Below are 27,382 nucleotides of genomic sequence, written 5' to 3'. Positions count from 1 at the left end.
TTGTCCAAAAGGATACTAGGGAAATACATTGTGCGTTGATAGAGAAAAAAGAAAAGAAATATTCCATGATACTAGGACAACAGCAGAGCAGGAACAATTGAGCATCATACCAGTAGTGACACCCGAAGCACACAGGATTAGACAGGAACTAAAACAAGCTAAAAGATAGAACTATAGGAATAGTTCCTGTCTAGCAGTTTAGTCTAAACAGGAAAAGTACTGACCAGTGGGACAAGTAGAATCTACCCAATGGCAAAATTTAAAGTATGTACTCTGTTAGCATATATGATAAGAAAACCAAACGCTACAAATCTTCCAGAAATAGGGATGATCTAAGGCAGGACTCTGCTGTAAAGAGTCTGAAAAATGTTCAGTGATTCCATCTCACAGAAGTTACACAAAGAAATACTGAATAGTTAAAGGTATTACATGAGCAGGTGGCAGTATGTGAGGGAAACAACGAGCACGAGCAATGCCCACACTTCCTGTTCCTGTAGTCTGAGACAAGGAAAACAAGACAAGGAGATGGAAAAGCAATTCTGATTTGGAGAATGGGAAAATAACAGCAGAGAGAAGAGCAGAGATGCCTGTCCAGCTCTCATACAGAGAGAACAGAAGCCCTGGAGGGCTCTGTGAAGGCCTAGATATTAGAGGAAGGTGTAATCAGAAGTATATGAAAAATTGTAGATAAATCCAAAGTGAATGTGTTACCGAAGACATAAGTAAGAAGTAGCTAGGGGAGCAAGAAACTGTGTTTGCTACAGATCTGAGCTCAGATACTAGGATGCAAAAGCATCAGACAACAGAAAACTAGGAAAAACAGCAGAAGAAAGGATGCATTGGCAATTACAATAACACAGTAGCTTAACACTGAACTGATGCTCTGCGAAATGGCAATGTAAGAGGATAAGGAAGTCTGCAAAGATAAGGTTTTTTGCAGGCTGGGATTTTTAAACAGTGTATGGAAAAGGATGCTGTAAGGTATCAAGTCTCACCTACTTTGTAGTGTTATATTACCTGAGAGTGATCACCTCTGAACACATATCACCGGTCATAGCACTATATGCAGTGCCAGCCACTGGGTCTTTGTTATGAAAAGCTTTCACTGGTAGTTCTATGGGCAAATCTCATGCTTGATTGCTTTTTCCCTCCTCCCATCTCCTGGCACTGCACTTTTCTTGTGTGACACCAGAAATCCCTGCTCATGAGACAGGATTGGCTCAGTGGGTTGGAAAGGCAAAGCTGTACCTTCCTGGCATTGGGTCAACTGCTTTTGTAGTTCTTGATTGCAGGCACTGAAGTGGTCCATCTCAGCTTGCCTCTTGCTCAGCTCCAGCTCAAGGTCCTGTATTTTCTTCCTGGCATCATTCTGGAAGAGGCAAGAAGAGCAAAATGAGTTCACAGAGCCACTGCTGGCAGAAGACAAGGAGGTACAAAAGCTAAAGGCAGAAGTAACCAAGGTGGGAGGGGGCAGTTGGACATTAATGGTAAATGTAATCGTGATCATCTGTTTCCCCTGTGGCAGCAAGCAAACCTGGCCTACAATTTACACCAGTTCTTGCACTAGCACTCTGCTTCTCAGCTGAGTTCAGCAGAAGGAAAGGATTTCTGGATGCACTACAGAGACACATTACCAGATCTTGCTGAGTCTGCCTCAGGTCCTGACGCAGGTCTTCTATGGCTGCTGCCACTTTGTCCACTGTGAGCTCTGCAGGGACTTCCCTGGCCTGAGAAACAGTTAGGCTCCAAACACGATCCTGTTCTGAAGAAAAAAGCCAATGTGTTTCAAGCTTTAATACGGGGTCCCACAAACAAGGCCTCTTTTTACATAGGAGAAGGTGGCAGCACCTTTGTTGTTGCCTTAGAGTTCACGTTACAGCAAGACATGTCATAGGCTAACATTATTTTGCTGCCCACTAATGTGGGTGCTGCTCCATGGAAGAACGCACATACACTTCCATGACTATGGGCCTCTATTTAATTCTGGTGTTGGTTATTTCTCCACATATAAACAGGAGCTTGTCTCTGTGCAGAGACCTCAGGCTTTCATGACTTCTCAAGGCTTGAGTCAGTCTGAAGTGAAAGGATGAATCTATTAGGATTACAAAGAAACACTCCTTCATTTTATCTGCTCTCCTATGTGTACTCCACAGTCTCCTCAACCTTCCCACACTTGCCTGAATTCCAAGTGACCAGGCCTCTGCTTGTATCAGTGCTGTCACACAGCATGTGGTGGAGAACCAATCGCAGTTTGTCCAGTTGTGATTGGGCTTCACAATGGGCACTGTTAGCCTGCTGGCACTCTGTAGCCAATGCTTTTGCTCTGTTCTCTGTGCTACAAAGCCTCAGCTGAAGTTCAGCCATCTCTGTCTCCAGCATGTGCAAAGAGTCTCTCAAGCACAGTTCGCCGGCTCGGGACTCCTCCAGATCCTGTAATAGCTGCTTCTCCCGAGCTGCCAGGCCAGCCTCCTTCTCCAGCACCACTTCCTGCAGTGATTGTACCTACAACACAGATGCACAAAGCCTCAGGGACAGTGCTGCTACTGAGGCAGCAGAGCAGGAAGTAGAGGAAAAAATCAGGAATTACTTTAAGCAACAACAACATTGGAAACAAAAGGCAAAAACAAAACAAAACAACAACAAACAACAACAACAAAAAAACAACAAGGATTCAGACTAAGTAAAAGAGACAGTAAGCTAGAAACTTATTCTGGTGCCTGGAGGTTAAGGGGCCAAAAGGAAGCTTCCCCATCCAGAAAGCAACAGCCCAACCATCAGAATTTGCAATTCCAATTTCCAACCTCAGAACAGAAGCTGCAAGTGTTTGAGTAGAAGGCTGGCAGCGTGAGGTGGCAGATCAAGCATCGCTGCATGGAGGTCAGGCTGCCAGATATGCCTGGGAGTAGAAGCAAATAGAAGTCTGTCAGCATCCCTTATTGTGCATCCCCCAAATACCAGATGAACTGGCTGAGATGGAAGTGCCTTCTGTGGTAACTACTTCTGTTTCACCAGATTGCTGGTTTCTGTCTCTATATAGAGATAGAAACACCACCTAGGGACATTCCAACATAGATACTGAGGAATTCCAAAGCAGTCTTCTGCTCTTCCTCATAGATTTAATGGCTTGAACCATGACAGAACAGACGACAACACAGGGAGAACACAGCAGATCTAGCCTTCACTTTTATGTGCAAAGTCTCTGCTCAGAACACAGGAGCATATGTTGTTGGAAGGGGAAAAAAGGCAGGGCCTAAAAGTTGAAAGTGGTATTCAATTTCCCTGGAGAAGAAAATTTTGTTGGATAGGGCACCTGGTTGTTGAGCTCCTGTATTTCTCTTCTGTGGTCTGAATGGAGCTGCTGGGCCTGTTGGATAGCAGAAAGCAGTTTAGACACCTCGTTCTGCTGGGCGAGGTTGTTTTCTTCCAGGGTCTTGAGGCTCAGTTCCTTCTGTTCCAGAGACAGAGACAGCCTGAAAGAAAGAGAGAGTATGTGACTCATTACTACATTGTATAACATTTAGAAACCTCTTAGGACTTCCACCACCAAGGGGAAAATTACTGTCTCTGCTGAGGTTTATCTAAATAACTAGGCTGCTTGTTCAGTTCTAAACCAGGCTGGCAATCACACCCAAGCATGTGTCCACTGTGCTCACTTCCACAGAGGAAATCTGAATTATTGGCTAAATTTCATATATTTTTTTGAAATGTGAATAAGAATATAGACAACTTAATATGGGTGCACAAATATTGAAACACTTAAACCAGAGATGTTAAAAGCCATAGTGATAACCACAGATACAATCCCATGTTCTACCATTCTGCAGTACAGGTGGTACCAAGGGGCAGTTTTACCCACCACTGGTTCTTCTCAACTTCAAGAATGCCACAGAAGAACATAAAAGGCTAAGAACTCCAGGGAAGAGGAAAACATGCAAATTGTGAATGGGTTTATGGATAAATGCATCTTTATAAATGTCTAGAATCCACAATATACCTTTTTATCTTTCTTATCCTCTTGTTTGTCTGTATGCACACCTCTGTGCTGGGTGGCTCCATGCACTGGAGCTCATGTTAATGCTCATAGATGTACAACAAAGGGCTGGAGACCAAGAAACAGGCAATTAGAGAACTGTCTTACCACAGATTGCCTTCTACTTCACCTCTGTGAAAGCTACAGCCTAAGAAACATATCCCTCATGCTAGCCATAATGTGCACTCACACAGAGTATTTCTGAGATGTACAGACTGGGAGAACTCACTGAGAACTGCCCTGCAGAAATGAAGGCAGACACCAGAAGTGGTAATGGAGATTTGGAGGAAATACTCAGATCCGTATATAAGATGTAGGATCCCTCATAGCAGAAAGAAAAAAAGAGTACTCTGCCTTTTACTTAACTTCTTCAGTGAAGAGTTCTGTTTAAGACTGGCAGGACTTCACCAGATGAAGTAGCCTCCTTTCTCTTCTTTGTTGCACTCCTTGGACAATAACATTGATAACTGTTGAGGCTACAAGGGACCCTGCTTGAGCATCTCCAGATGCCTGTTAGGATATTTTGAGGAATGGGGTAACACAGGGCAATGAAAAACATGCTCATTTCTTGGGAGCCTCCAAGTTCCATGATGGCTTCTTCCAACCATAAATGTAAGGATGGAAGACTAGTGCAGATCTTAAATGTTTGAAGTGTAGTGAACCCAAGGTGGATCTGGTGGATCTATTTAGCCTATTATACTGCAGCTTGTCCTGCCTCCTTAGGCTTAAACCCCCGAAAGTTTAATTTACAGTATTTATAAGCTGACATAATAAAAGAACACCTCCTTTTAAAGAAAAGACTAGTTCAAAAGCCACTGGCTTCAGAAAAAGCGTGACCAAAAGAAAAAAGAGCTATTTTCATATGCAAAAGTCTAAAAGAGGGAATTCATTAAATAGAACAGAGTGTCTTGCAGGCTTTCAATTACCTGGCTCTTTCACTCTCCAGGACCTTCAGTGAAGCCTCAAATTCTGCATTGTGACGCTCCACTTCTTCCCATCGACTCCTTTCCCCCTCCAAGGACTGCAGACACACTTGTAGCTCTTTGTTCTGATATTCTACCTCTTCCCACTGGCTCCTCTCTTCATCCAAAATCCTCTGGAGCTGCACAACCTCCAGTACCTTCTGCCTTGACAATTCCTGTGCCTCATTCAGATCCTGCTGAGCTTTGAGGCCAATTGCTTGTTGGGACTCTTGGGAAGCTGCTAGCTGAGATGTCAGCTCTTCCACCTGAAGTAACAAATAACAGCACTCAAAGACTACAGCTTGTCACTGTCAGCCATATCATGTACTATGAAGAAAGGGGAAGAACAGATTTAAATTTCATCTTGTCACGAAGTACTAAATTCGCAATGGACACAACTGACTTGTATAAAAATCTAGAGTGACATCACATTTGTCTGATAAAAATCTTAAAAAACCAAGGCTAGCAGTAACAGACCAGCAAAAATCCATTCAGATGATTACTGGCAAACAGGAAAAAGGAGTAGCTTATCTGTCCAGGGCAGCAGCTGAGATTCAGGTGACTGCTAAGTCTCCTTTAGACCAGCTGAGATGGAGACCTATGATGGCAGTCAGAGGAATTACTCCAACAGCCTGTTTTGCAACAGAAAAGCAAGAAGTAGAGACATGACATGTTTGATGACTAAAATATCTTTTGCTGTTTAAGTTACCTGTTTTTGTAGATCATCCCTCTGTTGAAGAAGAATATTCAGTTCCTCTTTGATGGTTTTGATTTCTTCCTTATGCATATTCTCCATTGCCTTGATCTTACAATGAGTTTCTCGCAGCTCTGCTTTCAGCTTTTCTGTTATGTTCTGTAAATACAAATGGAAAGCAATTTACTGGGACCTGCCATCAGCTCCATGTTTTATCTCCTTCTGTCTCATTCACATGCATTCAGCCACTTTCTCCTTTTCTACCCACCACTCCTTCCATTGCAACCCTTCCTTCCTTTTGCTGGCTTCTGGAGCTTACCATGCTCTGTGTCTTCAGTGTCTACAGCAGTTCTTGCCTCTTCAGTCCCAGGACCTGTGTTTCATTTTCTTCTTACCGTTCTTCACTGTTTACTTGGCTCTGTTACCAACTGCTTGTATTTTCTACTTGCCCTACTAGTGAGACTTACCTGCCCATACACTTGCTGCTCTTTCACCTCTTGCCTGAGTTGCTCAAGCTGTTGGCAGGCTTCTGTTAGCTCTCCTTGAGTTTGGAGTAGTGTCTCTAATAAAGCTTTCTTCTCACTCTCTTTTTCTAGCAGGACCTGTACAGAAAGAGAAAGTAAAAACCAGGTTTAATCTTCACAGAAAAAAATGCACACGGACTTCAAAGACTTGGAAGGCTGATAGGTTCACATATTCTCAAAGCAACATGCTGCTGGCTTCCTAGGTCACTAGATGGCACAGATTCCTAAGTGAGTTTGGCAGTATAAACATATGCGGTCCATCTGTGACTGAGTATTCAGTAAACTTTTAACCATCTAATAGGAATATGTGTGACCTTTTTCTAGTGCTGGTGAGCGTATTCTTCGTCTTCTGTTGTGTCCTGTTTGTCTTTTAATATAGACTCTTGCATCTGCTTTGCAATAGAGAACATGCAAGTCTGCCAGAAGGCTGAAGCTAGCAGCTCCTTCGGAAAACTCTTGTGGGGCTTGGTGAAAATTACTGCAGTTTTAAGGATACGCTGCCACCTCTTACAGCTAATTCTGTCATTTCAGTACCTGCAGACACAACTATGGGTACGGCCATGCCTTGCCAATCTGCATAAGAAGGAATTTGGGTAGAACACAAGGAAGACTCTCAGCACACAATAGGGTTGCTTTGGCACATGGGTCTGGTCACAAAACAGTTACCCAGCAAGTGACTTGAAACACAGCCTGGAGGCCATCTCTGTTACACTACTCAGAAACATTTAATTCCCACTGCCAAAGAGTCCTGAATGCCTTTCACTTCACCAAATTCAAAGTAGAAAACACTTCAAACACTTCAGAAAAAAGGGACACTCAAGGCATGCTCTCACAGTCCAATATCCAGCTAACTTCCATAACTCCATCTTTTCTGTACACATTGCTTCCTTCAGCTCACCACTGTGAGATATGATTATGGTGTTTATGCTATCTTCAGGTCTGCAACGGACTTCCTGCCTTTCTTAAACTAACACTCTGATAGTCTCTTGCATTATAGGCACTGTGCTTCATGGCACAAAAGTCTTATGGTTGTTAAGGCAACTCCTGTTTACAGAAGGGCATCCAACAGACATCTTTACCCAGATGTACAGTGTCAAGAGAAAAATTACCGATAAGGAGACCAGAAGAGTAAAAACACGAATTCTGCTTTCACACTCTTTACCTCTTGCTTAGCATTTTCAACTCTAGTTCGTTCCTCTTCTTGTTGAGCTTGCATTGTAGCAACCTTCTGCTTCATATCAAACAGCTTCTTCTCATGCTCACCTTCTGTCTCTGCTTTCTCCTTTTCCCATTTCTCCAGCATCTCCTGCAGCTCTAAATGGTGCCCTTCCCGCTCATTTGCCTGATGAGTGAAGGAAAAGATTCCAAGATGTAGTCTCAGGTAACCTCATGAGAAACATGTGAATCTCCATCCCTCCCCCAAGCCTCTACCTGAACAGCAAACAGCAGCTGCCTTGTGCCCTTCAAGGAACTTAAAAAGCAGGTCAGCAGGTGGAATAAATGGAGATAACACCTTCCCCTCTCTGATGGCTGCCTGTTTCCTAACACCCTTGTTCTTAGCATTTCTCTCTGTTCTCATCTCCATTTTCAGAACTCAATCCCATTTTATTCAATAAAAAGATGCAGACTGACTGCAGGATGAGAAAGAGGCCAGTATCCTGATGCTCTAGTGACAAGACAGACCATGGACTGAAGTACCAGGAACAAGGAGCTTGTCCTATATGCTTTGAACCCAAGGGTAATAACTCTGACAACCATGAAAGGACAGAAAGAAAGGAACGTAGTTTCTGTGATTGCATTTGGCAGGAATGTTAGTAATCTACCTCATGATATACAGCAGTCTGGTCAAGATCCTACCCCTTTGCTGCGAGGCTTTGGGTTGAGTTCACCCAACCTTCTGCTGAATTTGTCTTAAGGCCACACTGAATTGGTGACTGCATTTACTGTCCTGACATAGTCATGTGGGCCTTCGCATACGAGACTTCAAGGATGAGCCACTGGCTCTGCTGTCTGACCTAGCAGTGTGTGGCCTATGACAGATGATTACTGCCATTTCTCAGGCTCAGGCTATAATTACGCTAAATCCATCCCACAAAGACTGCTTGAAACCATATTCTTTCCTACCAGGTCTTGTAGGAGTTTGTTTATTTCCACTTCATGATCAGTTTGATGAAGTTTGAGAGCATTGTTATACTGCTGTTCTGTCTGCAGGAGCTGTTGTGCCATGTTTTCCCGTTCCTGCTTCATTAAAGATCTCTCTGCTTCCAGCTCACATTGAAGACACTTCACTTCCCCTGCAAACAAGACGAATGGCAAGAAATTCAGTACCTACAGAAACAACGGTTCTGATTTTGCTAGCTGTAAGCTGTTTTAATTTCAGTGCAAAAGGGCTCTGGCTGCATCTCCTTCATTCCTCAGCACTGCACTGCAACCAGGTGAGAGTATCACCAGAGACAAAATACACGAGGCTCTCACCTTGCACCACTTCCTTAGCCTGGATGACTGTATGCAGTTGCATTTCAAGCTGACTCCTAGTGATCTCCAGCTGAGATATACGCTGCTGCGCCTCAAACAGGCTTGATTCCAGGGTCTCCTTCACTGACCTGCATGTTGTAAACATAGAAAGAATGAGCTTCTTACTCCTAACATGCTCAGGGAGTTATTCCAGTAAGAAGTGGTTCATAATCCCCACACCTGAGAATGGAAAATGGGTTGTGTGGAAATTTACGAACATAAAACATATTTCTGCTACTTTAAATAGCAAGGCAGGCCTCTCCAAGGGAATGCCCAGGTTTTACTTGTGACCTAGCATAACACAGGAAGTACAGTCTAATTTGATCTCAATAGCCAAATCTTAAATTGCTGTCATCTGATATATGACAAACAAGTAGTTGTGCCCACAGAGTCTGTACCAGCAAGCAAAAATCCATCCATCAGGGCTCACAGCCCTGATACCATCAGCACTTCTGAATGACAACAGGATTTTGGAACCTGAAGCTGAAGTTACTTCCCTGCTCTAATACTGAGTCCTGTGTGCCAGTGTCTTACAATATACAGCATTGCTTCATTAGTACAGGGACACAATTAGGATAACATCATTAAAGGTACAGCAATAAAATCCACAATAGCAACATTTCACTGCTTGCTTGAAGATATGTCTTCCATTGTACAACAAAGAAGAGCAAACACATATCTGACTATGCCAATTTCTGACAGTCCAAAGTAAATGTGCTACACTTTAAGGATAAATAGAAATCAGCCTTTGAAACAGAACAGAAAAGACAGAGTCCAAAACTGTGACAGCAAAAGGCTCGAGACCATCATCTGGCAAGAGCAGTTGACGATTCTTCGTGCTAATGCTTTTATCTATTAACAAAGGCTCTTTATAACTAATCTCCCTCTTCTTTTTACTGATGCTGTCACTGAAAAATAAAAAGAGCTGAATGCTTAATAAAGACTCTCTGTAAGTACCTGCTGCCAATCTCTGTTTTCATGACAATAGATGGAACAGATATAATCAAGCAGTAAGTATCCTCCACTTCACCTACACTGATAAAACCTGGAAAATCACATCAGTGTTACAGCCACTAGAAGAAAGCGAAGAGCTGTTTATAGACAGTTCAAGTTCAAAATTTATCATATTCCACCTTGCAGCTCTGGCTACACTCTCCTCTGGAAGTTTAGCCAGCAATAAAAGTTATGAGCAAGCAGTACAGCCAAATTGACAAAATATTATTCAGCTGGATCAAATAAGAGAAGCTGGAGCTCAGAAGAAGCAGCAGCTCTCAAGAAACATACTGAGCTGAAACAGCGTTTATCAGCCTTGCCAACAACATACTCTGGAGTGGTCAAGTATAAGTCATGATGCATGACAGACAACCTCCAAAATAACATTTATACAGCTTTGCAAGTTCAAGAGTCTTCTAAAAGCCACCTAGAACACAGGACAAACTTTGTTTGTGAAAAGCAGAACTTGTCACGTTTGATCTTAGTAGCCTGATACAGCACAAGGACAGTATCTTGTTCCTTCTCTGCATAATATCTCTGTGATATCCGTCTCTAGAGGCCACGTGCTAAGGTGTACAGGACCCACACATCAGTGATAAGCAATTCCCAAAGACTGGCAAGGTTTCAAAAGAAGCTTCCCCACTGCAGGCAGAACCAAACCCAGGTCCTGTACCACAGTTAACATGAGTTAGCTTAGAAACAGAAAGTCCTCAAGATCTTCAGCAGAAGCCTCTAGCTTCACCCTCTATGACAGTGTCCTACTCAGAATGCCTGTATATAGTACCCTTGAACCCTAAAGGTTTCTGTTCAAATGTACAGAACAAGAAAACAAAAACAAAGAGAAGCCTCAGGCTCCATTAAACATCTAGATGCAAGCAGAGAGCATGGCACTGTTATTTCTCAATGCAGAGCAAAGGTATCTGATACTGAGGATTCAGATTGGCTTGCTTTAGACTTCACAGTCACGTGCAAGGTAGCACAAACATGAGCCCAAAGCTTTGTTAGATTTAGCTCTCAGAAAAATAACATTCAAACCACGATATACAGGTTGTTGTTTTTTCCCCTCAAGATTCTTCAATTTTCTGTCTATGGAAGGTCAAGCTGTCTGACAAGCACACGGTCTGCAATAAATCCTTGTGTAATGATTACCACCTTTATAATTACAGACATTAAATAATGTCCTGTCTAGGGCCTCCTCCCTGCCTTTACCTGGCCTCTGCCAGCTGCTCTGAAAGGCCTTGTCTGTCCCGTTCCACAGCTGCCAGTCGCACTTCAAGGGCAGCCTTCTCATGCACCAGGAATTCCTTCTCTTTGGACACCTTGGCCAGTGCATCCTCTTGGCGAGAGGACTCTTGGCGCAACTGCTCCAAACCACTGCTAGCTGACTCTTGCTGGAGGTAAACCTGAAAGCAGAATAAAATACAGTTCTAGTCATTTCTCTGAAGATCTGCTCAGAGCCAACCAGTGTCACTTCTGAATCAGTTAGAGCTCCTGTACTGTGGGATAAAAGCCTAAGAGCATCTGCTGTATACAGCACTAATACTTACAGTGCCGAAAGGCACTGGGACTTGGAAGTGGTGTGTAGGGCTATACTGGGTTGGCTGGGACCAGACAGCTACTTTAGGAAAAACGTACATACCCCAGACTACGTGTTTTCATGCAAAAATCCTGCATTTTCCAGAACTGCTACCTTGCAAACTAAAATTCTCTCTGAATCTGTATCAGTGCTGGAAATTTTCAGGTAGCTTTGAGCAAAAGTAACTTTCCTCACTGAAGAGAGTTAAAATAAATATGGTTTCTCCTTTAAAAAAAAAAGAAAGGAATAAATGTAAAGCTGTTGGATGCAGTGAGGTGCTGTTTGATAGGGAAACAGCCCTTATGGTGAGCATTGTCATTTAATGATTTATGAAAGTCTGGCTGACATGGCCAAAAAAATGGTAGACTCTATATAGTAATTCATGTCAGTAATAATGTTTAATCATCTTACACAAATAAGTTTTCTAATATACCTTGCTGATATTCAATCTTGAAGATTAACCACTATTTTTAAGCTTTTATCTTCAATATAACACCTCTGCTTTGTACTTGACAAACAATTTACCCTATAGCCAAAGACTAGAACAGAACAGATGATGAGAAAGAAGCTATTTTCCTCTCAGTTATCTGTAAATACCCATGACTGTACATTACAAAACTGTCATTTAAATGATGAAAAACTCTCCTCCAGTGATATGATTCCCATGAGCTTTTTCTCTAATATATTGAAATCAGTTAGTCCAGAGAAAAAAATCTTGCCTGTTCACCTATTTCTTAAATTCCTCCTGAAAGCCTAAAGAGGTTCTAACAATTCAAACCTACAATTTATGTCTTGTCTTAAAATATAGTTTGAACAACAACAGCAAGATGTCATTCCCCTTTGTAGCAGTACAAGGCAGTAGATATTGACTTGCAGCTCTGTACTGCTTCCTAGATTTAAACATAAGAACGGAGTTGTGAAAGTTGTGGTCTTCACAACAAAAAGCATGAATAGAAACATATGCCCTGTTTTTTACCTCAGAAAAAGATGAAGAGCTACAATTGTTTGCTTCTTTTGTCACAGATAACAGTAGCAGCCTCATTCAGGTGCACAGGCAACAAAAGTAATTTCTATGAAATTTATCAAAAGCAAAAAAACAGGCCAAAACAGACAGTTTAAAATATGCTGTAGAAACAAAGGACAGATCAATCCCCCAGAAATACAACCTCTGCAAGCCATCAAACCATTTCTAAAAGGAAGTAAACAGAGCTTTCTGACCTCCAGTACTACCAAGCGTCTTGTTGACAAAAGTGCTGAAATATCAAACAGACACAGCTTCCCTTAGCCAAGCAGCCAAATGTTAGAAGAACCTGTTTTTTTGTCTTACCTGGTTGAGTTTTTCCTGGGTTTCTTCCTTCTCCTCTGTCAGTATTCTCAGTTGCACCTGCAGCCCCTCCTGTTGCTCCTCTGCTTTCTTTAGCAGCTGCTCCAGGTGGGATTTCTCTGCGCAAAGCTCTTCATTTGTTCTTTTATAAGAGCTCATCTTCTCCTGTACAGAGGTCTTTGCTCTCTCCATCTCATCCACTTTACCTGACAGAACTTCGGTCTCTTGTTCCAGCTACAGTCATGGAAGCAGAGAGGAAACAAAATACAGCAAGATTTACTCTGCATGAAGTCTGGACTGAAAAATAACACTTCCCGATATTCAGACAGTCATCCTGTCTGAAGGCAAAGTCTGAAAAGAAACAGCAGCTGGAGACAATCACCTGGCAGAATCCTTGGAAACTCTGCTCACCTGCAACACAAGCTTGTTCAGTTGCACTTTATCCAATGCAAGAGCTTCATTAATACTGCTCATCTTTGCTGTGGCAACATGTAGATCAGCTATTTCAGAACTCTGCTTATTCTGAGCCCCTGTCAACTCTGCTACTGACTGCTCTGCCTGGAGAGACAAACGAACAACATGAAAACAAAGACAGGAATATCCCTGACTTTAAGCAGCAACTCCAGATCCCCTTTCCATCTCTGACAAGCCTGATGTACTCGCAGTTAAACCTTTCCAATAAGTACGTGGGGATTAAATCCACTGCAGAATCTGTATGGAACACAGCATTGTCCAAGAAGGATAACACCATTTTCTCCTCACTTATACTGCCAGAAACAGCATCTGTGGTGGTCTTGCTATCAGAACCCCCTCTCCCACAACTGCTACCTAGGAAAAAGTGTCCATACCTTTTCCAGTGCCATTGTAAGCTCGTGTTTCTCTTGCTTCAGCAGATCCCTCTGAAGGTGTGATTCCTCCAGCATCTCTCTTGTGACTACCAACTCACTCTGTAATAATGAATGTTTTGCTTCAAGTGCAGCTAAGTCCTTCAGACTTGAGAAGGGGAAAGGTAAACATGTTTTTAGTGACAAAAACATTATAATTTCCAAAACAAAGACTACATACTAAACCCCAGTTACAACAGTTTGAAGGACTTCCACCAACTTTCTATTTACACTTGAAGAATGCTGTTTTTTGGAGAGCTGTGCCACTCTTTCTCACTGATGTAGGTGAAATGTTCATCAGTAAGAAAGTAAAAAAAAGTTTTCAAAAATCACAGTACATTTCCAAAAAGTTTGGTAACTCTTATCCTAACAGCTTCCTGCCTGTTAGTTACCTCTCTCCTTTTTGATACAATGGACAGAAGACAGCAAAGTTCTTCTCTGCGTAAGATACTTTTTTGGGGTTTACATAATATTTCCCCAAACTGTTCTTACCTTCAGCACTGGAAGAGCTTGCAATCTTTTTGGGGAGGGGATGTATATGAATTTTCAAACTAATGATCATAGGACTATATAGAGCAATTCAGGCTGGAAGGGACCCCAGGAGGTTACCAGCCCAATCTTCAGCTCAAAGCAGGATCAGCTATGGGATCAGTCCAAGTTGCTCAAGGCTCTATCCAGTTGCATTTTTTAAATTCCCAGGGGTGGAACCTTCACACAGTAGAACAGGTTGCTCAGATATGTTGTGACTGTCACGTTGTTTGTTTTTGTCATTTAAATCCAGTCTGAATATCTGTTTTAGTTTATGCCTGTCATCAACCACCCCGGTCAGGTTTGGAAAGATTTTTTTAAAGGGTCAGAAAGAAAGGACATGGAGGCAGCTGTGCTGTATGTCAGTAGGTACCCAGATCTGCCCATGTACTCCCTCAATTTTCTATGCTACAGATGATAAGCACAAGAAATTCATTCCTTTGTTGTGGGCAAAGAGATCTCCTAAAACTCTGGCAAATGCTCAGCCCTGCCCAGAGAAAGCTTTAACACTCACAGGAGGTCCTGGTCATGGCATACTCTCTCCATTGCTTGTTGCTGCTCCAGCTTTTCCCCTTGGGCTGAATCTTCCTTCAGCTGCAGTTCAGTATTACTTCGACGCAGACGCGAGGCTTCTTGCTCACTTTCGTCTAGCTGTTGCTGTAACTCTCTCCTGGTTTTCTCTAGGTTTGCACAGTCACTGCAGACACAAGTTAAAAGAATGAGGAGACCTGCACAACCACTGATTCCATTTTCATAATTCTAGGATGGAGTTGCAAGGAGCAAGATAAGGAGGGACATGCTCTTCTCCTCACAAGATAACCGTGGAGGGAAGGAGAACTTAAGGCAGGCTTTGGCTTGCATTCAGTGAGAAGCAGTGGCTAGGGAGGCACCCAAAGAACAGAATTTAGAGAAGTGGTATGTTGAGAAGGATGCATCTTGTATTCCAACATTGCTCTACATTTCCAAAGACAGCCTTAGAATAGCAGTAGAGCATGAAAAGCAGTGAGAGCAGGATGCTGAAGTGCTGAAAAGAGGCATATGAACACTAGGGAAGGAGAGTTCTTTGACCATGACACCTTAGAACTCCCAGAGCTGGAAGCAGATTGTCTGTAAAACACAGGAGGAGGATGAAACACACACCTTTTGAGTGATTCTACCAGGGACTGAAGGTGCTGCTGTTGGCTGCTTGACATCTTACTTTCCTCTTCCAGTTGCTCAATCCTTTGCTGCAGCTTTTTGCACTTTTCTTCCTCCTGTCTGTGTTGGTGCTGCAGGGAATTTATAGAGTCCTGCCTAGCAGAAAGCTCTTCTTTTAAGGCCTGTAAGGAATGGGGAGGAAAATAGCACAAACAAGCAATAATAAGTAGGGAAGATGGCTTCAGATACAGCAACTCGAGGACAAGCAAGTAGAGACAGCTCACCTGAAGGCAACAGCTGTGATGAGGGGGAGGAGATCAGGACAGAAAAGCAGTGGAACACAGAGCTGGTGAGACTGGCAAGGCAACATAGTAGCAAAAGTAGGGTGGCTAGAAGGAAACTGGGTAAATAAACAAAAAGGTCTGAAGCCAGGTGAGGCGTGAGCAGCTGAGACTGTGGCCAGTGGTGATGACAACCAGAAATTCTCACCTGTGTTGCTCTTCGCCTCCTTGCCAGTGCTTCCTGAACCAATACAAAGGCATGGTCTGCATCAAGAGAGCTCAGACAAGAAAGGATGTTGCTAGACTCCGGACGCTGGAAATTGTCAGTGCAGACAAGGCTGACTGTGCTGTCACTGTCATCTAACACCACCTGAAAGCCCACATCAAACCATCACTCTTTGCTCAAACTATTTTATCTATTTCTACTTCTTCCCCCACTTCACCCTAGAGTTATTAAAGACTCAATTCAATAATTTCTTCAATGAGAAAAGAAGTATCATCCCAGCCACCACAAGTACTCCAGAGATTTCTGAACACAGCTGCTATAAAAAAGAAGAGAAGAAACAAATGTGAAGTGGTTGGAGGCTGCTTGAATGCCCAGTTTCTTAAAAGCTCTTGGGAATGATTTTGGTCTCCTTCAGCTTCTCAGAACCACATATACAAGCACCAGATCAACACTGGAAATAGCAATGAAAAGAACCATTAACATTGCCCAGGGATGAAGACAGCTGATGAATACTGGAAAACAGTAATGAAATAGCTAATGTTTACAATTACTCCGAGAGGCAGCAAAAAAGGAAAAAATGACTAAAATAAGTAGAAAGAACTGACTTTGTGAGAGGCTGTCTAAAAGATCTGATGATTAAACCTCCTGTACAAGGTGAAGTTTTGGACTACGTTAAAGTTACCCCTAACCAGTCGGAACAGTTAAGATTCTGTGATGATAATGGTCAGTGAAGACAGAGTGAAGGAGCAAGGCTGGCAAGCACATTGATTGAGTCAGTGACCTTTTATAAAAATCTGAAGAACAGCACAGTCATTGCTCTAGGAGGGTTTGGGAAGCCTCCAAGCAACACTGGAGTACAAATGTCAAGTAGCCAACTCAGAAAACACAGTTCAAGAGAGACTTTAGCATGACAGTGAAGGCTTAGGTACTGAAATTCCTAGCGACTCAGGTGAAGAGTCACAGGAGAGCCAACTCTGACATTTTATGTCAGATTTTATATCAAAAAAGTGGCACAAAAATGAAACAGCCAGCAGCAGTGAACAAACACAGTATACAACACGTGAGTCTATTCACCGTGCTTTTCTATTTCCTTCATTAAGTACTTTTAAATCAAATTTACAAGGATGTGGACCCAACTTCGTACTCACCTCAGTTATATCTTTGATTAACTTTTGAAGGGCAAGATTCTCTTCTTTGGCATTTTTAGTCAATGAAGCTTCATATTCTACCTCTAATCGACTTGCTTCCTGATAATAGAATGAGGAAAGAGTGTCCAAGAGAAGCTCCCCTCTGGAGCATTCCCATCTTCAGCAGTATTATCATGCTTGTAAGCCTCAGCCCTAATGATTCCAGTATATTACTTTCCATAATCTATTCATTTTTTTCTTTGCTAAAACTAAGAGAAAGATCAGCAACTCTATAGACAGCTAAGTTGTCAATTTCAAGTAACTTTTATCACTAGAGACTTCAAGTCAGGGGCAAAAGTACACTAGTAAAACCTCCCTAAGGAAGGCACCCAAGATGTCTGTAGCTCCCCTGCCATTGCCTGCACCTGGACTGACTCCACATGTGCCAAACATGTTCCTGTTGTTTCAGCACAGCTAGCATCTTTACTACACTTTCTCTTGAGGAAGCCACACCTCTTTGTGCTAAGGCTGTAAAATAAAGACCTCAGACCAAGCAGACACTGGGCTATTTCCCAGATAAAGGTAAAACATACTAGAATCTCCACAGTGTTGTTAAGTGTTTTCATGGTCTTCTCCTTCTCCTCATTCTGCTTCTGAGATTGTATAAGCAAGGCTGAGAGCTCCATCACCCTGAGAAGAGAAGGTCCACGTGCCATTCCAAAAGCACACCATCAGCTGTTAAAGAGATAAGCAGCTCCCAAAAGCACAGCAGAAAAAGTTCAGCCCAGAAAATATAGCAAAGACAGATTTAATCTCTACATGTACCGTATGTTGCAGAAAGGCACTACTCGCCCCAAAGGACTCCGCACTCAGTCTTCCAAGGAAATGTCAGTACAGAGGTGCTACATTGCTTATGATAGTCCTCTGCAAATTCCTCCCAACAACTAGAGCACAGTCCTGGATAGCAAAAGGGCTGTACAAGAGACAGAGTGCTCTTTATACTGCTCTGAATTTCTCACCAAGAACCAGTTAACAGCAAATACATTACAATATGCAATCTCCCCCCAGTCTTCTTACTCAGAAGAGAAGGGCTTCTGCTAAACTGCTAGACTCTCCTCTTCCCCGCCCCCCCCCCCCTTTTTTTTTTTTGTTGTTAAAGGCAATACTATGACTATGGTCAGAAATAAGGCTATAGAGAATGTATGTGTTTTCAACATGAACACAACCTATCCACGAACCTGTGAATCAGCAGTCACAAAAGATAATGTTGGTAATACAAAAGCTTAAAATATATTAACCTATCTTGAAGTTCTTTCTTCTCCAGGTCACCCTTGATTTGTAAGCACATCACTTCCAAAGTCTTCTGGTTTATTTCCCTTTCCATTTGCTGCTGTGCCTGATCCTTTAGGACAGGTCTACCCAGAGTGATGGACTCCCAGAGCTGTATGCCAGAGTTTAGACGGAAGCAGTTTACAAGTATGGATCCAGAGAGCCTAATTTGCTCGGCCTTCAGCTCTGACAAATCTCTGAGGAAGAATAAAGAAAAGAGCTGATGTTTGCACCACCATTTTTATCAGTTAGTCCACTTTTTAAGCACATAATTAGGCAACAGATTACATCTTTGCTAGGGACAAATCATTCATTTGATACTCTGGGATTAGGATCTGTCTTGATAGTTGTAGAATGAGTCTATTTCTTCCTCAGAGACAAGAAGAAATGTGTGGCATAGCCAGAAGATATCAAGGACTTCTAATTATTCTTATTAATTGCTGTTCTTGTTGAATCATATTAACATATCCACACCATTAGTAGATGTAAGGAATTCTGCCAGGGTCCACAGCTTTTATACCTAGGATATCAGTATTAAGTGACCTTTTAGTATCACCACTTAGACTGATAAGAGGCTTATGAAAATATGCACATAATAACCATTTTGGAAAGGTGGCATAAGAATAATCTTTGAATGCTGTTAACAAAAAAAAGCACAAATTAAATAGTAAGTCAGGTATACACTACACATTAAGGAAAGCTTATCAATGTATAAGAAAAATGTCTGACATTAACCCAGAGTTTGAAATTGCATGCTTACACCAGAATGCAATATCAAGGCTACAATATTATTGCTTGCATAGAAAGCAACTGTGAGAAAGAAACTTCAGTGAGTCCAAGAACAAACGAAACAATAATAAAGAGGTACCAAACTAAGCAATATAAACTGGATAAATGGAGTAACAAGGTAGAAAAGTTATTTTTCTCTCAACAGTGTTGGTACAGGTGTTAGTGAATACAAACTGGCCAGAGTAAATGTAAGCTGGACATAAAAAGAAAAAAACAAAAAAACATAATCATTAATATTTCCTTCAGAATCAGTGAGATAAAAAACCCAGTGAGATTTAAGGTAGATTTTAATCATTCTAAAGAAAAGACTGCATTATTTGCTGTATGCATAGGTTTGGTGACTCCGTTCTCTTCCATATGTATATGTGTACCTATACATCTGAGTTTGGGCGTATTAGCCCAAATATCAACATAGTCAAGTTCATCTGTTTAGGGCCTTGGGCCTCTGCATTGCCAAAGCCCTTCAGTTTTATTTGAAAACCATCCTCAGACAAAATGAATCTGAAAGAGGTGTAAAGCACACATAATGGCATTGCTTCAGGCTATCAAAGGACAAATCATATCTTCAGCTGTAACTAAAGCAACATCAAGGTTCCAAAAGCAGATGTGAATGGAGGCTTACATTTTTTTCTCCAAGAGATGTAGTCTTAACTTCTTCTCACCTGTCAGTGGCGGTCTTCATTTCAACAAAATGACGGCGGAAGGTCACCACCTGACGCCACAGGCTCAGAAGACGGTTATGCTCACCCCTTAAGTAGCTGTCATAAAACTAAACACACAAAGACAGAAAGAAATGGCAGCCTTCCCTATTACTACACAATTCTTCTAGATCTGAGAGAGCACAACCATCATCATCAAATCTTTAATAAAAATTCCAACAGGGGCATCAAGGACTGAATAGGCACCACATACATGTAAACATCCACAGTAGACCTGATACCTGAATTCAGAGATGGGAACATCCACACTTCTCCTGTTGTAGCAGATATCAACAAAGCATACCGATCAGAGATGTCTAACAGTCTAACAGGTGGAGGAAGACAAGAACAAGCCCCTCCAGTGTGAGATTTTCTTGTAACAGGCTATTGGTAAGAGATGCGTGTCTTGACCTTCTCTGAATTTGGAAATATGGAGACCTCTCTATGTTTCACTGCTGATATTTAAGAAATATTAAAAAAAAAAAAAAAAAAGGGAGTTCATGCATGACTGCCCTACAACGTCCAGCAACAGGCACACTCCTCCACCTCACACCCATGTTCTGCTAGCCAGCACCAACACATTCTCAATAGAGCAACAACTTCTACATCACAAGTTGCCTATGTCAGCAGTAAACTGTACTCTCATTCCAGTCTGTCATCACTTTGACATTCCTATAGCCTATCCTTACCTCACGTTCATTGTGCCATTCACTCTCCTTCAATTCCAGTTCATTCCGGGCCCTCATCCAATCTGCTGTCAGTTTTCCAACATCTTCTTTAAGAGCTGAATTCACCTCATTTGCTTTATCCAGGTGCTCCCGCAGGAGAGTGTTCACTTCTGCCAGGTTCTCACACCTCAGAAAGGAAGAAACAGCAATGAGCTCATTGAACAACTGCTATCCACAAACAACATCCTCACAATTTTCCATCTCCCTCAACACCGACTTTCTTGGTGAACTGAAAGATAGTAAATGTACTTTCTAGGAATAACTAAGACATCTCTGTCATGGTACTCATTTTTTTCTTATTATTTTAAGTCTTCGTCTTCCATCTACAATTTCAGTCTCCCCTTCTTCTTCAACTTCATCACTAACGTCATTAACGTCTTGCCTTTCCTCTGCTCTGTCATCCTGCATCCCGCTGGAAGCACAATTGTCCTGACCACCTATCTACTTCCACTCACATCTGTAAGTTTCCATATCCTTTCCCTTGCAATATTGATTGTACTTCTGCGCTCGCCTTTTTTTTTTTTTTTTTTTTCCCAGAGTCTCTATGTCCTTGTCCAATACACTAGGACTTGCAGTAAAAACCCCACCTTGTTGATACACTAAACTGCACACCACTAAACCAAGACCATATATATAGGGGAAATAGCTTTAAATTACACTTTCAACTGAAAGAAACTTCTACAGGGTTCCCAAAGTGCAGTGCATTTGTAGCCCACAAAAAGGCTTTTGACTATGCTCATTGTAATGAATATAAATATCAAACACTGCAGGCTAATTACATTTGGGCCACAGCCTAATATATCCCACTCGGAAATTATTTCATGAACAAAATCTGAAGACTGTTGCCCAGCAAACAAGAACAAAGTTCAGTTTCTGGATAAAAACAGGAGTTGTGCTTCCCTCACTTTACTTTGCAACACAGGTAACACAGCACACAGATGTACTTTATACCTCACACCGTTCATGTCTTGAGCAGAGGGAGAAAGAGAAGCACAGAAAAATATGACAGAAGATGCCTGTGTTGCCAAATGTTCTACTGAAAGACTTTGATATAAGCACAGGATATGCCATTCAGACAAAATACAACTCCAAACCAAACAGGAAAACACCTGCCGCATGAAATCCTTAGGATGTTAGGGCTTGATTTCCAACATAAAGCAGAGCTTTACTGAGCAGATCACCTATGGAATAATAAGAAAATTCAGGCTGGAGATGGACCTTTGGAGGTCATATGACCAACCCCCACTGAAAACAGAGCTATTCAGCACACATCACTATTAACTGCACCACAGAATGGACTGTGGACCTTTCTCCTTTCAAAATGGCCTGTCCAGCCACTTCCAAACTGACAGGATTTCTCTTGCTTCCTTGAGCATTCAAGACACCAAGAATGTGCTATTGCTCCTCCTTTTTACCTTCGCTGCTCCTCTTCCAACTGGAGCAGTGCTTTTTCCAGGTTGTGATCCTCTGTGGGTTCCCATCTGTCTGGAAGGGATCCCTTAAGAAAGGAAAAGTTTAGTCAAATTCTTGCATTTCCTTCATTACGGTTATCATCAATTGGTTTCCCCTCCATTTGTTTGGTATCTCAGGAACTTGTATCTTCTTTCAGGAATTAGTGTCACAAATACAGAGAGGAAGGGAGGGGAAGAGTCAGTAGTTCTCCTCATTTTCACACTCTCACAGCTATCTGTTCTCAGCTAATGACCACAAGTGCTCACTTAGACTTGAAGCTTGGAAATACATACTCTCCTAATCTTTGTTTCCTGGGTTTACTTTAGCCATGAAGCAAAAAGAAAAGCAGAGAGCCTTCCAAGATGCTATGTTTCAACCAATTCTTATTCAGAGACAGACATAATGTAACAGGCAGGATAGCCCTCTCCTGAGACTTAGTACAAATGTTACTCCAACTATAAAGCACTCTTTCACAAAATTAAAATCCTTCTTGATGTTGTTTTTTTTTCGGACTAGCATTTCTATGACTACAGGGTGCTCTAAGAATGGCAACTGGACAAAATACTGAAAGTCAAAGTTACAGTGCTTCTTTAAATCCTCCTTTCAGGACAATCTTGTTTTCGTCTGCTGATGTTTTAGGGGGCCTTTAATCTGATTTAACAAGTGTTACGTACCTGCCCACTCAACCCTCCGGCTTCAAGTTGCTGCTCCAACTCACGACACCAGTTCCGATACTGCAGCAACTAAGATGGATATACAGAATTAGGATGAGAGAAATTAAGCTTATAACAGAGTCAGCTCCTCCTGTGTTAGGTTTTCTCTAAGCCTTTCCAGACAGAGCCTAGTACATTTCACAGCGCTGCTGACATACAGAGAAATCATTATCACATGGAAGCTTCACCTCATCTAATACTAAAAAAGTGAGAAAGGGTTTATGTTATGCATAGTATTATCTGCTCATCCTGAGAGAGTGAGATGACAAGCAGAATGATGAGAACAACTTAAAACAGCCATGCCAGGCCAACTCCATCCATCAGACTGAAGATTATCCTGTTTAAACCTCACCAAACCACATTAAATCCAGAAGGAATTGCCAACACCAAAATCAATGTAAAATCCTAGTAAAATCATTTTTAATTACAGGTTTGGAAGAAAAAAAATTACAAAGTGGCTCAGGATGCCTCAAAAACAGTCAGGTTTCTGTTAACCAAATACTTTCTGTATCACCAGTATCTTATACAGGTTCATCAGAGAAAAATGCTATTTCTTGCTACACAGCAAAACAAAGTGGAAAGAAAAGCTTTGGCAAACACTGATAAACGACTGCATAAAGGGGAGGGACTTCAGAGCAGACAGGTCTGCGAACAGCAACTGACTGTGAACAAGCAGCAGCCCTTCAGAAAACATTTAAATGCAAGTGACAGAAACTGAAAAGACTTAAAAGGGAACAATCAGAACTTCTGCTCACTTCCTGGAGGAAGAAATGTGCTTTTATCATTTATTTGCTATTACCACTTGCTCTCCAAAGACATTTCCACACCATGTCAAACGCAGCCCAACCATATAGGCTTTACCTTTCAAGTATCAGGCTTCTTCATACCTGTACAACTAGAAATAGCCTTTCAAATTCGCATTACTTTTCAATGCTTAGCAAATTAAAGTTAGTTCTGCCCACAGCCTTGCCAAGCACTTCAGCTGAGCAGCTTCCTCCGCCGCAGCCTCCTGCCAGGCTAAAACCACGCACACCCAAACAAACCCGCCAGCACCCCTTCGGCCACCGCCAGCAGCAGGTCTTCGAGGGCGCTTCAAGGGAGGCCGGGGCGCTCTCTGGCAGCCGGGCCGCGATTAACCGAGCTCAGGCCTGGATGCCCGCCGGGCACCGGCTCTCCCGGGAGCTCTCCCCAGCAGCGGGGCCAGGCCGGGCGGAGCAGGGCGGCTCCGGGGCCTCGCCCCAGCCCCGGGCTCGACGCCCTCACGCCCGCGGAGGCCCCACCGCGGCTCCCGCCCGACCCCGGGCAGCTCCCGGCAGGCGCCACCGCCCTCCCCTCACCTTCTCCTGCAGCTTTCGCACCAGCACCGCTTGCCGCTGCTGCGCCTCCTCTGAGCTCTGCAGCCGGCGCCACAGAGAGGCCTGGCTCCGCGCTGCCTCCCCGTCCCCGGCCGCCATCCCTCGGTCACCGGGCCCGGCCCTGCCCGCCTCGGCTCCCGCCGCCCGGGCGGCTCCGCCCCGCCTGGCGGGCCCCGGGCTGAGGCGGCCGCGGGGTGGCCGCCGCCGGGGCCGGCAGCGGTTTGGGTGCGGGCACCGACCTGAGGCGCCCCGGGCAGCGGGGCCGGGAGGGAGCGGAGCTGCGACACGCACTGCCCCGGCTCCACGGGCAGGGCCTCACAGCAGCAGGGCAAGGCGGGTGGACGCGCAGAAGGCGCTGCTGAGCTGAGAGCTTCTCTGAGCTTTCGCAGCAAAAGCAGACCCTTCAGATAGCAGTTAGCAGGTCATGGCTGCTACCCGTGATTTCACAGTTCCAGCTGCATCTCGTTTTTCTGATATGGCAGTTAAGGGTGTCTAGACAGTCACCTTCAATGCAGTGGGAACCTAAATAGTGAGGTGGATTCACCGCTATGAATAGCTAGAGGATTGTTAGAAATCCAGGCAAAACCAGAAATATTCAAAACTGGGTGAAATGTCTCATGAAGCTACGGTTGCAAAAAAGGGTTTGAGGACATAGCAGCAGCTGGCTGAGGAGGCCTGCCCAGCTGGAGAGCAACATTGGTATAAAAGGTGGCAGGGAGCTGCCCATGCTGTGCCTGTTCTTGTGTCAAAACGATGACGAAAACTAGGAGTGGCTCAGAAAACAACCGGGTTCTGAAAACTAGCTTCTCACGAAGTGGCAAGGGTTCGTTTAAAATATAAATCCTTGTCAAGTGAGACAAAAATAGAAAATAATGCTTTATTTTTGTTTGTTTGACCTGCAGCTAGATGAGTCCAATCTACAAATACAAATGAGTTCAATCTACAAATAAGGTGTCCTTATTTATATATACACATATATATAATACATATATATTTATGTATACAGCAGTGCTGCCAGGCATGTGGATCATTTTATGCTGTCTCAACTTTTCTGTCTTTCTTAATGGAAGTGCTGCTCTGTAAGTGTTGCACTCCTGTTAGTGATATGCAGAAGCGTGAAGATGGAGGCCTGTGGCCATGCCTCCCAGAAATGAGAAATACTGGCATGCAGATTCTGCCAGAAGCAGTGTCCGGTGTAAATTATTTAAGAGACAGGAATAATTGGTAATATGTTTTCAGAGCTAAAGGAGTCCCCAGGGCTTAGCTCAAAGGAACTCACAACACCTCTGTCTCTGCAAGGGCTCACTCTCAAAGTCATAGCAAGCCTCTTGATGTCTCTAACCACATGCATGTCCCTCCCAGCTGTGCCAGGACACAGCAGCTCTGAGCACTCCAAGGCTCCTGAGGAAAGGAGGGCAGGTGAAGGCTGAGATGGATCTGCCCATGTTTGTCAGCTCCATCCCCAACAGGAGCAGCAGCCAAGGCATGCAGCCTGTCCCACTGTCCTGGTACCTACTGTGGAAATGGGAGTTCTCCAGCCTTGCTAGCAAAATGCTGTGGTCCCAGCTGGGCTCTTGCTGTAGGACTTGATTCCCAGTGGCCTGGGGTCCTTCTTCCTGTGGTGTTTCAGGTGAACTTCTTGCACAAGGCCTCCTGTGATTCTTTCTAGTTCATTATCTTCTTTTAAGACTAATTAGATCCCAAGACTACTGTCTTTCAATTGATTCCAAGTGTCGTCCAAAAATGCTGTTTCCTTTTTTTGTGCTCTGCCTGGCTTTCTGGACTGACTACCATCATTGGACTGACCATCTGGACTGACCACCATCATTGCAGCAAACAGGTACTTTTTATTGCTAGTGCTCTTGAAGCAGGATGTGTGGGACACATCCAGTTCCGGGCTCCCCAGTACAAAAAAGACAGGGATCTCCTGGAAAGAGTCCAGCAGAGGGCCACAAAGATGGGAGGCCTGGAGCATCTCTCCTACGAGAAAAGGCCTGTGTCTGTTCAGCCTGGAGAAGAGAAGACTGAGAGGGGATCTTACCGATGTTTATAAATATCTGAAGTGTGGGAGACAGAGGGATATGGCCAACCTCTTTTCAGTGGTTTGTGGGGACAGGACAAGGGATAATGGCCATAAAATTGAACACAGGAAGTTCTGCACTAACATGTGAAAGAACTTCATGATGAAGGGTGACGGAGCACTGGAACAGGCTGCCCAGGGAGGTTGTGGAGTCTCCTTCTCTGGAGATATTCAAGACCTGTCTGGACACCTACCTGGGCAGCCTGCTCTAGGGAACCTGCTTTGGCAGGGGGGTTGGGCCTGATGATCTCTCAAGGTCCCTTCCAACCCCTACAGTTCTGTGATTCTGTGATCCTTGTGGGTCCCTTCCAACTCAGGATATTCTATGATGCTGTGTAGTGGGTAATACCCCTGGGCTTTTCTCTAGGTTTGTCACATCCATAGCTTGCCATTGTTCAAAGGCTATCCAAGTCTTGATAACCAGTGACACAATTCTTTCCTCAGACTGCAATTTCCTATTTATCATTAGGACATTTTAGGGCTTTTTAAAATTATGCCACAATTTCCTTTGTTATTAGGAATTTTATTACTTTTGTTTTGCTCCAGCCCCAAACAAGTCTTTTTTTTTTTTTTTTTTTTTTTTTTTTTTTTTTTTTTAATCTACAGCATCTCTTAATTTTCTGTAATTCTTTCCTTTCAAAAAAGAAAGACAGAGCTGCTGAATTCCTCCCCAGAATTAACTTTGCAGATTTTTAAAAGTTGCTCTTGAAAAAGCTTTGGTGTAGAAATCCAAGTTCTCACAGAAATACCAATTAGTTGGTTTCAATAAGCAAAAGCAATGTGTCAGCAAGTGGGGCTTAACTTTTGGAGTTTATTTGGCTAAATCTGTGAAATGTTCCTTGGCTTCCTGTTGTGATCCCTTCCTCCAGCCCATCCAGGATGTCCAGAGGGACTCTCAGAGCAGTCTGTTTGAGAAGCTGGCACTGCTTCTGTAGTCAGGCTCCTCGGGGTTTGGTGAACAGGAGGCAACCCCATGGGGTGGAAACCCGAGCTGCCCTCCTTCAAGTCCCCAGCACACTGAGGGAGGAGCTGCCCCTACAGAATGGGCCATTGCAGGGCGGACGAGTGGGTGGTATGAACTCAGCTGCTCAATTGATACACGTGTCCTCAGCCAGTGGTGAGAAATAACAGGCCTTGAGCATCCTCTTCCACTGTCCTGTAGCTGGGCTAAAGCCTGCACCAGAGAGGGGTTTTCCATCTACATATTGAAGATACCAGGGAAGCTTGAGCTTAGCCCGAGCTAAGCATGGTCACCCCACGTTAGCAGAGGGCCACAGTCAGACACCCTGTTGCATGGGTGCTGTCTGGGGCCAAGATCCCCCTCTAGGAGCCATGGGGCTCTGTGCAGTGACCGAGCACTTAGAGACTTAGAGGGACAGCGTCTCAAGAGAGACTGTTTAAAAGATAGAGAATAGTTTGCACAGTTTCTGCATGCTTT

At 43.4% G+C, this 27,382-nt stretch overlaps 1 protein-coding gene across 1 annotated transcript in view; it reads right to left on the bottom strand.

The window, feature by feature from the left end:
• The window catches only part of CEP250 (centrosomal protein 250), a gene marked incomplete at its 5' end in the record, with an annotated part of 30,990 nt that extends 7,027 nt beyond the window's left edge, over positions 1-23,963 (bottom strand). The window contains 25 exon segments of the mRNA XM_084296509.1: positions 1,249-1,369; positions 1,635-1,760; positions 2,173-2,502; positions 3,311-3,470; positions 4,957-5,258; positions 5,702-5,845; positions 6,154-6,288; positions 7,373-7,552; positions 8,335-8,504; positions 8,686-8,813; positions 10,927-11,120; positions 12,621-12,851; positions 13,029-13,175; positions 13,466-13,610; positions 14,544-14,726; positions 15,170-15,348; positions 15,656-15,817; positions 16,822-16,920; positions 17,394-17,490; positions 18,099-18,326; positions 19,581-19,687; positions 20,306-20,471; positions 21,760-21,842; positions 22,471-22,539; positions 23,847-23,963. Coding sequence (XP_084152635.1) covers positions 1,249-1,369; positions 1,635-1,760; positions 2,173-2,502; positions 3,311-3,470; positions 4,957-5,258; positions 5,702-5,845; positions 6,154-6,288; positions 7,373-7,552; positions 8,335-8,504; positions 8,686-8,813; positions 10,927-11,120; positions 12,621-12,851; positions 13,029-13,175; positions 13,466-13,610; positions 14,544-14,726; positions 15,170-15,348; positions 15,656-15,817; positions 16,822-16,920; positions 17,394-17,490; positions 18,099-18,326; positions 19,581-19,687; positions 20,306-20,471; positions 21,760-21,842; positions 22,471-22,539; positions 23,847-23,963 — 4,003 coding nt within the window.
• Positions 23,964-27,382: the final 3,419 nt, after the last annotated feature.

The sequence above is a fragment of the Netta rufina genome (genome assembly GCF_964035555.1).
Source record: "Netta rufina genome assembly, chromosome: 16".
In the NCBI taxonomy this organism is placed as follows: domain Eukaryota; kingdom Metazoa; phylum Chordata; class Aves; order Anseriformes; family Anatidae; genus Netta; species Netta rufina.
The sequence above is the reverse complement of the archived record's forward strand: the minus strand, read 5'-3'. Positions and strand labels throughout refer to the sequence as shown.